The sequence below is a fragment of the Budorcas taxicolor genome, chromosome 18, assembly GCF_023091745.1.
Source record: "Budorcas taxicolor isolate Tak-1 chromosome 18, Takin1.1, whole genome shotgun sequence".
In the NCBI taxonomy this organism is placed as follows: domain Eukaryota; kingdom Metazoa; phylum Chordata; class Mammalia; order Artiodactyla; family Bovidae; genus Budorcas; species Budorcas taxicolor.
This window is the reverse complement of record NC_068927.1, coordinates 46,604,869-46,616,196: the sequence shown is the minus strand read 5'-3', so window position 1 is coordinate 46,616,196 and position 11,328 is coordinate 46,604,869. Positions and strand designations below refer to the sequence as shown.

Sequence of the window (11,328 nt, the reverse complement as noted above, 5' to 3'; positions counted from 1 at the left end):
AAGCAGGATTCCATCTTGGGACAGACTATGGACTTTAAGCTATATGCCCAGTATCTATGGAAACAACATACCGACTAGAAAACCAGACCCCTGGATGGAAGGGCCCAAGGGCTCATACCTAGACTCTCCATTGCCTAAAAGAATACCCTAATTATCTGTGTAACCAAATAGAATCATAAATTCTATTATGCTTATTGGGATATGACCACAGGCTTATTGATTGTCCACTGTTAACTACTTAGGCTTAAGGCATATGAATCATGTGTTAACTTTGATAGTATCTTTCTTTTCCTTTGTTCAGACTAGTTTCAGGGAATTTGGGGAGGTGGGTTTGGACACCTACACTTAGGGTATATAAGGTTTTCACAAAAAGTGGTCAGAGTCCTTATCTAAGAGGAGACTCTGCCTTGGGCCCGCCAGGGTAATAAACTGCACTCCAGTATCTGCATTGTCCTTCTGAGTGAGTTTGTTTCCTAGAACGCATGGCTACAAAATTTGGTGCATTCTCCTCACTTTGAGGAGACAAGTCCCATTTGGGACTACTCTGAGGCCTTGCAGCTTGAATCTTCTAAAGTGGGGGAGATGCCTTGCCCTTCTGGAAGGATTCTGCTTCTCAGTGCCTGGACCTTTCACTTTAGCAGGTAGTGGATGGCAGCAGGGGAACTGAGCGCTCAGGTGAGGAGGAACCCACCTGGCAGGGTGGAAGAGGGGGCCTGATCACCCCCCTGGAAGGGACTAGAAGGACCCACATGAGCCTGGAATAGGCAGATGGCTGTGATTGCTTGGTACACAGGTTGACAAGCATGTTAGGGCTTCGGAAGGAAATTTGTGAAGATCATTTAGGAGGTGGTGTCCATGCCGTCTTGGGGGAAATTATTACCAAGCAATCGCCAGGGGATTGTTAGGAGAAGAAACTTGGTCTTTGTGTGCTCGTATTCTGCCCTCCCCAAGGATGTGTCCCATCTGCTGTGAAATTCTTGACCCCCTCGGAATTGTCAGGCTAGAAGGAGGGGGATACATAAGTGAGTATGAATTGGCTTTTCCTGAGACGGCCTGGGATGTGGGATATTCAACCCATCTGTGTTTTCATCTGCACCCAATCAAGCCCACCAAGCCAGAATGGACTTTAAAAGTTAAGGGAGAAACACTCTTGGACCATGTGGTGTTCTGGTTCAGTTGTGCCAACTGACAGGTGAAGACATGCCAATCCTCCTTCTCCCTCTGAGATCTGGCAGGTAAGGCTCTTCTCACCCCAATTAGGAAAGAGGTGGAATGGCAATTTAAGTGTTTCATTGAGTGGAAATATCAGAAGTACATAGGGTACCAAGAACTTTGTAGACGGAATGAAAAGGAAAAATAGAAGGTCCTAGAAGGTAAGCAAGATGGGAGGAAATTAATCTAAGGCAACTGTATTGGAGTGCATGACTAAAAATTTAAAGAAGGGATTTGGAGGAGACTATGGGTTCAAGATGACACCTAACCACCTCCACATACTCTGTGAGGTCGAATGGCCCCCTATGGGAGTAGGACAGCCACCAGAGGACACCATAAACTTAAAAATAGTGGAAGCAGTCTATACAGTAGTCACAGGAGAGCTGGGACATCCGGATCAATATCCATATACTGACTCATGGCTAGGGTTAGCTCAAGACCCTCCTCCTTGGATAAGGTTCTGTATCCAGAAGGGAAAGGGAAATATATTAATGGCACAAAAATTGACTGATGATAAAAAATAAATTCTACAGGATTTGGACGGGGATGACCTGCCCCCTCCCCCATACTGGATGATGAAACGCCCGCCGCCCAGTGCTCCACCAGGACCGGAAGCTGCCTTAATGCCCAATCCAGGGCCAAGTGAAGTTCCTGCAGCAGCCGCTGCTCTTCTGCCAGCTCTCCTGGAGACTTAGAACCGCTGTTTTGGCAGGTTCTGATCCCAGTGATGGAGACCTCTGATCAATGCCCCCAGGATTCTACCTCAGCTGGACCTCCTAGATTGTATCCACCTCTCCCGGTGAGTACTTATGGGTAGGGGGAAGAAAACACAGGAATCAGAGGCTGTGCTCCGCCAAGGAATAGGGGGAAAGAACCCCACTACCGATGCCCTTCAGAGAGCTACAACAGCCTCCGGTTCAGGACGCATGTGGGCACTACCATCACCCCCCTGTAGCCTATTATTCCCAGCTATTTTCCTCTACGGATATATTAAACTGGCAGAGACACACTCCACCATACTCGGGGGAGCCACAAGCCATGATTAGGCTAATGGAGACTATTTTTCAAACCCATGGCCCTACACGGGATGACATAATCTAACTACTAGTCTCCCTTTTCAGCACTGAAGAAAGACACAGGATCCTAACTGAGGCCAGAAAATGGTTCAGAGAAATGGCACCTGAGGGTACTGCAAACCTGCAGCAGTGGGCAGAACTAGCCACCCCTGGTGAGAGGTTCAACTGGGACTAACACACAAGGGGATTCCCATAAGGAAAACAGCTAATCTTTCAATAGAAACTCTTCAGGCCAGGAGGGAATGGCAGGACATATTTAGAGTGATGAAAGAAAATAACCTACAGCCCAGATTACTGTACCCAGCAAGGATCTCATTCAAATATGAAGGAGAAATCAAAAGCTTTACAGACAAGCAAAAGCTGAGAGAATTTAACACCACTAACCAGCTCTCCAACAAATGCTAAAGGATCTTCTCTAGACAGGAAACACAGAAAGGGTGTATAAACTCAAACCCAAAACAATGAAGTAAATGGCAAAGGGATCATACTTATCAACAGTTACCTTAAACATAAATGGGTTGAATGCCCCAACCAAAAGACAGACTGGCTGAATGGATAAAAAAAACAAGACCCCTATATACGTTGTCTACAAGAGACCCACCTCAAAACAAGGGCACATACAGACTGAAAGTGAAGGGCTGGAAAAAGAAATCCCACAAATTAGAGACCAAAAGAAAGCAGGAGTAGCAATACTCATATCAGATAAAAATAGACTTTGAAACAAAGGCTGTGGAAAGAGACAAAGAAGGACACTACATAATGATCAAAGGATCAATCCAAGAAGAAGATATAACAATTATAAATATATATGCACCCAACATAGGAGCACCTCAATATGTAAGGCAAATGCTAACAAGTATGAACGGGGAAATTAACAATAACACAATAATAGTGGGAGACTTTAATACCCCACTCATACCTATGGATAGATCAACTAAACAGAAAATTAACAAGGAAACACAAACTAAATGATACAATAGACCAGTTAGACTAATTGATATCTATAGGACATTCACCCCCAAACAATGAATTTCACCTTTTTCTCAAGTGCACATGGAACCTTCTCCAGGATAGATCACATCCTGGGCCATAAATTCAAAAAACATGAAATCATTCCAAGCATCTTTTCTGACTACAATGCAGTAAGATTAGATCTCAATTACAGGAGAAAAATTATTAAAAATCCCAACATATGGAGGCTGAACAACAGGCTGCTAAATAACTGACAAATCACAGAAGAAATAAAAAAGAAATCAAAGTATTCATGGAAAAGAAAGAAAATGAAAACACAAAAATCCAAAATTTATGGGACACTGTAAAAGCAATGCTAGGGGGAAGGTTCATAGCAATACAGGCTTACCTCAAGAAATAAGAAAAAAGTCAAATAAATAACCTAACTCTACACGTACACCAACTAGAAAAGGAAGAAATGAAGAACCTCAGGGTTAGTAGAAGGAAAGAAATCTTAAAAATTAGGGCAGAAATAAATGCAAAAATATCAAAAAAAGACCATAGCAAAAATCAACAAGGCTGGTTCTTCGCGAAGATAAATAAAATTGACAAACCAATGGCCAGACTCATCAAGAAACAAAGGGAGAAGAATCAAATCAACAAAATTAGAAATGAAAATGGAGAAATCACAACAGACAACACAGAAATACAAAGGATCATAAGAGACTACCATCAGCAACTATATGCCAATAAAATGGACAACTTGGAAGAAATGGACAAATTCTTAGAAAAGTATAACTTTCCAAAACTGAACCAGGACCAGAAAGAAATAGAAAATCTTAACAGACCCATCACAAGCACAGAAATCAAAACTGTAATCAGAAATCTTCCAGCAAACAAAAGCCCAGGACCAGACGGCTTCACAGCTGAATTCTACCAAAAATTTAGAGAAGAGCTAACACCTATCCTAGTCAAACTCTTCAGAAAATTGCAGGTGAAGGTAAACTTCCAAACTTATTCTAAAAAATAAAGAAAATTTAAAAAAAAATTTTTAAAGTGAGCATATATAAGAAAGAAGAGCTGCAAAGAGAAAGATCTTTGATAAAGGATACCACCTGGAAGACCTAAGAAGTATCTTCCAGTAAAGCAGGAGAAAAGCAAGAAATTGCAATGTCATGAAAGTTAAATTGAAAGAGTGGGGAGGGGGTGGAGAAGAAATGAGCTGTGACAAATGAATAATCAAACATAGAATTATGGCAATTAAATCATTATTCCACATAAACCCACAGGAAAAGGCTCTGCAGATACATCTAGATTGTTTTAATGTTAACTCATTTTTCTTAACACCATTTTAAAAAATACCCATTTCTTCAAGATTCAATAAACTGTTATTAATACATCTTAAACTAACTTTGACTCTGTGTATGGGTTTTCTCTTCTCTCAGTATGACCATGTATCTATTCTCCACTAAAACTTGACAATTTATGGAGACTTTTATTTCTGTTGCAAAAATGTGGTGAGAACAATCCCCTGGGTAGTTTCAATTTATCTCAATTTTTTGGTTGACTTCAAACATTTAGTTTCTGGGGGTAAACATTAAGTAAATCTTCATGAGAACAAAGGTTAATTTAGATGGATTTGGGAAGGGTTGACATTGCTATGATGTCAGTTTATCTCAAACAAGGATAAAATTTAGCCCTTAATCTGTTCAATTTGTATCTTGTACATTTCAACAAAATTTTAGACTTCTTTAGTATGACTTGAGGCCTTCCCTTGTGGCTCATATAAGGTAAAGAATCTCCCTGCAATGCAGGAGACCTGGGTTCGGTCCCTGGGTTGGGAAGATCCCCCAGATAAGGGAACAGCTACCCATTCCAGTATTCTTGTCTGGAGAATTCCATGGACAGAGGAGCCTGGCAGGCTACATGGGGTTGGAACGAGTCAGATACAACGGCTCGACTTTCACTTTCACTTTCACAGTATGACCTTAACACTTATTACTAACTCCAGCAGAGTGTCCAGCACTTGGTAGATGTAAATCAAGGTGTAGGAAGAGCAAACAGTGAATTTAAATGCCTAACTTTCGCAGTGGGTCAAAGAAGATCCAAGACTCAAGGCCCTGGCTACTTAGCATCAAGTCCGAAGTTCAGCTCCTGGTATGTGACCTTAGTACATCTGCCTGGCCAGACGGTAGAGAGATTTTTTATCAGTTATGCCACTCTTTCTGTGGGTCATACTGAGAGTAGCCTGACAATGACCTAGACCCTTAAGAAACTGGAATAAAACCTAATCCCATCCTGGTAGCTTCACAAATCTCCTGTTGTAATGCAACTATCTATTTCATGCCTTTACAAGTAGGCTGGAGGGTTCAGGACACGTGCCCCATATGGCACATCCTTCAATTCACACTTCATAGCATGAGCTGCTTCCACAGAAACAACATTCTCACTGAGGTAGTTTCTTCTATACACTTCCTTCTTCCTGGTCCAACACTTCATGGAGGTCCTGGTCCCCATGGAAGCACCAAGAACAGCAGTGCCACTTAGTGTCCCTGAAGAAATCTTGGGCTAGAAGTAGAAAATGGCAAATGCCACTAGGAGGAAGAGGGGACCTGTGATGACCCTCTCAGGTCATCGCAGGAGTTGCCATTCAATAACCAGAGGGATATTTAAAGGACTGGACGTTCTGCCACTGTGCTGAAGGCCAGAGTAGGAGATATGCCATCTGTGTCCACAAACAACAATTTTATCCTCAAAAGCTATTGGCTATAATCTTGTTGTAAACTATGTTACTGGCTTAATCTTGACACACAATCCCCATTTAGCAGATGACAAAATGACTTGAAAAAGTTAAACAGACTTACCCACGTTTCCACAGCTTGCCAGGGACAGGGCCTGGGTTTACCATCATTCTGTCTGACTCTGGTCCTCATGCTCTCAACGATCACATGTGTTACTTCTCACCATCTCCCAAGACCTCCTGCCTCATATCCTCCCCAGAGCACACACACACGTGACACACTGAGCAATACTGCAGTGATTTTATTAGAGTAAGCCTCATAGAGACCACATCAGGTGGGACAGGTGTCTGGATTCCAGCTTCAGTTGAGGAGAACAGGGCAGGAAGCTTGAGTGCACGCTGGCATCCCTGGGAAAGATCATCTCACCAAAGACGTCACACTGAGAAGTAATCCTGAAACAGCGTTCAACACTGTGGGCACTCTATAGCCAGAGCAATCCTCATTTAAAATGACAGAACTCTGGGAGGGAATAGGAGGAGAAAAGACAGGACCTGAGCCCACAGCCAGGCTATCCCGTCTCCCCAGGATCACCTCACCCTCAGGGATTCAGCCCCGTCCCCAGCAAGAACCTCTGCCCACAGACCCACCACTGGACAAGGGGCTGCCAGTAGGCACCAGGGGGAGGATGGCTCCCTAACAGCCCAAACACAGGTGTCAGGAGGAAGACAGAGTCACCAACCATGCCAGGGAGGGGAGAAGATGACAAGGGTCAGCAGAGCACAGCCGGGACTAGTCCTGAGGGAGGAGCAAGGTGCTGGAGCCTGGGTTTGGGTCACACCTCTTGCACCTGAGCCTCTTCCGTCAGGTGTGCTGGGTGGACGGAATGTGCATGCAGGTGTCGTAAACAAACCCATGTGCTCTGTGTGCTCCTATTAGTGCATGAAACTCTGTTTGCAGAAAACCTCTCGTTTTGAACAATCAACAATTTGAGGAAAATATGTTGAGAAAGACTATTCACAATCTCCAGTATTACTTAACAAGAACAAAAAAGGAAAGATGGTTCTTTGGGAGATACACTGCTTGCTCAGGTGAGCAGTCACAGATACCTAGAATCCTCCTCAGGAGCTTCAGGCACCAAAACACCACAGTGAAAATTCTGGCTTGTAGACACGGAGACCACGCGGGTGGAAATGGGGCTCTGGGCCAGAGCAATGGCCATCAGAGTGGGAACAAGAAGTGACAAGACCACAGGCCAGAAACTTCACAAAGCCAGGGAGTCCCATGCTGGAAAGAGACTCTAAAGCCAGGGGCTCCTTTTCAGTATTCCTAAAGTAGAGCTGACAAGACTCTTACATATGTGTGAGCTGAATGCTTCCTTTACTGCCAAACATTAAAATTCTATTCCTCCAATACTAGCTCCTCTCACTGAGGGAAAAAAATCATATGACTCAAGACACTTGGCCTACTGCGTTGACATTACAACCCTATTCTGTGTGTGAGTTGACTGGCATGATGCAGGCATATTCACTAACAAGAGGCTCGATGTGCAGAAGGACTGCAGTTACATATTACAGGTGTTGCAGGGTGAAGCAAAGGGTTTATGTGCTTCTTTGTTTATAGCTCTTGTCTGTCACATATCCCATGACTGCATGATCTATTCCCATGTGACATACTGCACTATGCATGTGAGTGGCAGGGCAGGGTAAGGGATGAAAAGAGTCAATTACCACAAGTTCTATAATGAAAAGCTTGGCACGAAATCCATCCTCATTGAAGCAATCCTGGAGTTTTCCGATAGCTTCCTTTTCCTCATCAGTAGCATCAACCAAATCGAACGTTGAGTTCAACAATGTCTTGCTTCCAATAAAAATCGTACCAACCGCTCCATAAAACACAGGGCAGGCTTCCGCTGAAAGCACAGGCAGAAAGCATCTTATCAAGAGGATTACCAGAGTAGGAGGTTCCTGTTTCTCACCACTTGATAGAACTTACATACAAAGCTTCCAGACTCACCTCCCACAGAGACCCTCCCTCTCCCAGGACCGCTTACATTCCAGACAGAAAACCACCCAGCAGAAGGGAGCAGTAAGAGGGGGTAGGCCTGGAGACCCTTCTGCCCTTGACCACCGCCCCAGGCATACCAGCCTGCTTCCTCCCTTCCAATGAGCACCACTACCCCCAAACTAACTATCCCCCAGTGTGTGCATAGCTAATGACCCTTCCAACTCCACACCACTCCTTCCATTCAAAGGCTGAAAGCCTCAGGGAGTTTGTGCAGGATTCCTTGGCACTGGTCAGACAGCTGCCCTCAGAATCTGCCCCTAGAAGTGGTGTGGACAGGACTAGGAAGGATGCAGTGAGACGGCACTGAGCAAGGATCAGGAGGGCCATCTGGACCCTCCTTCCTACCCTCATGTGTCTCAAAGTTCAGCTCTTTGGTCACCAGCAAGGCCAGCAAAAGCAGTGCTCCCTTCATCGTGGTGGCAGCTGGAGTGCTCTGCTCAGGGCAGGGTTCCTGTCACTTTAAAAAAACCCTAGCTCCTTGGGCTCAACCCAAACCCCTCCCAAGAGGAACACAGTCCTATGGCCAGGCTCCTGGAACATGTGGTTCCCTTGTCCTTGGGGTGTTAACTGTGGGAAGCCCTTTCCTCTCTGAGAGCAGAGCTTTTGGAGAACATGTGGGGGTATCTTTGCCAAAGATCAAGTGGAGCAGATGAAACCATGTACAAGCCCCTGTGACCTTGTCTTTTGAAGTAAAATGCTGACTCAAGAGTTAATGACTGGGAAATGTGAAGATATAAAAACAAAGAATAGCTGTTGGGCTGGGGAACTGGTAACAATTTAGACTATAATTCTGCAACATAACAGAATCGCCAAACTCCAAGTTTCCTAGAACATATAATGGCCTGACACATATTCCTAAGTTGTTTTTACAGAAAGTAGACCCCCCTCCAGATGAAATCTGCTGACCACAAGAACATTGACCATAAACTGGCTGAAACCAAAAGGTTGATGATGCTTAAAAATTCACCTTGATGCCAACCCATCCAAGAACTGTTCACCAGCTGACCATGCCTTGCCCCTTAAACACTATAAAACCCCTCACTACCTGCCCCAAGGTGGTTCACATGATCTTTAGGACATTAGCCCACTGTGTTCTCCTTTGCCTGGCAAAGCAATAAAAGCTACTCTTTCCTACTTCATTCAAAACGCTGTTTGTGTTTCTATTTGGCACCAGAGAACAGAGGCTGTGATTACAGCAACACTGGCATTTCTAAGTGATTCCATTTGGAGCCAAGTGCTCTGTTGTCCCAGCCCCAACGATCACCTGTTTTCCTGATCAACCTTCCCCCAACCTATCCTGGTTCGAAGGGCAGCATTCTCCCAAACTGAGCAGACAGAATCACAAAAGAGCCAAGGACAGGTCTACACCACTGTCAGGTAGAAAAAAAAGGTCATCCAGAATCCTTCCTTTTTCCCCAAGGTTAAGTCCTGGAGATAAGAATGCACATAAAATTGTGCATTGGGGCCTTACTGAAGGGGCCTTATTGAAGCCCTTGAATATCTTAACATCTTCAGTCTCTAGACTGGGCCCCAAGCAATGGTGGACAACCAACCTTGGCTCCAAAATATTCCCAACAAGGAACTCATAGGACTTACAGCCATGTAGGTTTTCACTGGGCTTCTAATTCTGTTAATTTCACATCATGCTACCAGTCTTTCTCAAACCCTTAAGAGAACAAGTTCCTGGGCACATTCTTGATCCCTAGTGGTCTAGCCTTGCCCTTTCTGGTTGTCTCATCCTCTTCCATCAGTGAACCTGATCTCAAGAGGTACCTGAACTGCACAGTTTATCCAGAAACATCAGCGAGCAGCTGTAGGGCTGTAAGGTTTGTCTCCTGCATCAGAGACTCTGAGGTCCACAGTCCTACAGGCCACTGGAGATGGGAGTTCTAAGGCCAAGAGTGCTGGGTTCACCAGAGGCCGCACTCCGTGTGTGAAAACTCTGTCAAGAGTCCAACTCAAACTTTCACATTAGGAGAGCAGTTTGTTTGCACAGATACAATGAAATGGACCTTGAAACTCTAAAAGGAAGTCTGAGAAGCCCCTACTGACAAATTGGAAAAGGTTTGATGGACAATATAAATAACAGAGTATTGGATGATAACCCAAAGTATACAGTAATATGAGTGAGTCCACACTAATATGCATGAGTCCACACTAATAAAATAAATGATTAAGTAAATAAATAGCAACTTCCCTGGTGTCCAGTGGTTAAGAATCTGCCCTCTGATGCAGTGGTAATTGGTTCAATCCCTGGTCAGGGGCCTAAGCTCCCCCATGCCCTGGGGCAACTAAAACCCTCCTGCTGTAACTAGAGATACAGTCCTCTGCAAAGAGAAGTCCCACATGCTGCAACAAGACCTAGCACACCTTGTCTCCACACCCTCTCCAGCATTTACTGTTGGTAGACTTTTTGATGATGCCATTCTAACTGATGTGAGGTGGTATCTCATTTCAGTTTTGATTTGCATTTCTCTAATATTGAGCAATGTTGAGCATCTTTTCATGTGTTTGTTAGCCATCTATATGTCTTCTTTGGAGAAATGTCTTTTCAAGTCTTTTTCACACTTTTTGATTGGGTTGTTTGTTTTTCTGGTATTGAATTGCATGAGCTGCTTGTATATTTTGGAAATTGATCTCATGTCAGTTGTTTCATTGCTATTATTTTCTCCCATTCTGAGGGTTGTCTTTTCACCTTGTTTGTAGTTTCCTTTGATGTGCAAAAGCTTTTAAGTTTAGGTCCCACTTGTTTATTTTTGGTTTTATTTCCATGACTTTAGGAGGTGGGTAATAGAGGATCTTGCTTTGATTTATGTGTGCCGCCTGTTTTCCTCTAAGACTTTTAAAGTTTCTGGTCTTACACTTAGGTCTTTAATCCATTTTGAGTTTATCTCTGTGTATGGCATTAGGAAGTGTTCTAATTTCATTCTCTTGCATGCAGCTGTCCAGTTTTCCCAGCATCATTTACTGAAGAGGCTCTCTTATCCCCATTGTATATTCTTGCCTCCTTTGTAAAAAATAAGGTACTAATAGGTGTTGGGTTTATCTCTGTGCTTTCTGTCTTGTTCCATTGGTTTATATTTCTGTTTTTGTGCCAGTGCCATACTGTCTTGATGACTGTAGCTTTGTAGTATAGAAGAAAAGGGAACTCTCCTGCATTGCTGGTGGGAATGTAAATTGATACAGCCACTGTGAAAGATGGTATGAAGATTCCTTTAAAAAGCTAGGAATAAAACCACCATATGACCTAGCAATCCCACTACTAGGCATACCCTGAGAAAACC

General features: G+C 43.8%; 1 protein-coding gene across 1 annotated transcript; it reads right to left on the bottom strand.

The window, feature by feature from the left end:
- Positions 1–6,397: 6,397 nt before the first annotated feature.
- On the bottom strand, positions 6,398–8,456 carry LOC128063862 (androgen-binding protein homolog). Its single transcript, XM_052656686.1, has 3 exons — positions 8,390–8,456; positions 7,708–7,889; positions 6,398–6,499 (listed from the first exon to the last, which is right to left on the bottom strand). The coding sequence occupies exons 1-3, from the start codon at positions 8,454–8,456 to the stop codon at positions 6,398–6,400; spliced, it is 351 nt and encodes a 116-aa protein (XP_052512646.1).
- Between the last annotated feature and the right edge of the window lie 2,872 nt (positions 8,457–11,328).

Coding starts and splice junctions, on each gene's coding strand:
- LOC128063862 (XM_052656686.1), bottom strand. CDS start 8,456: ATGAAGGGAGCACTGCTTTTGCTGGCCTTGCTGGTGACCAAAGAGCTG. Junction 7,890..8,389: donor GAACTTTGAGACACATGAGG/GTAGGAAGGAGG, acceptor CTGTGCTTTCAG/CGGAAGCCTGCCCTGTGTTT. Junction 6,500..7,707: donor TTTTCATTATAGAACTTGTG/GTAATTGACTCT, acceptor ATTCCCTCCCAG/AGTTCTGTCATTTTAAATGA.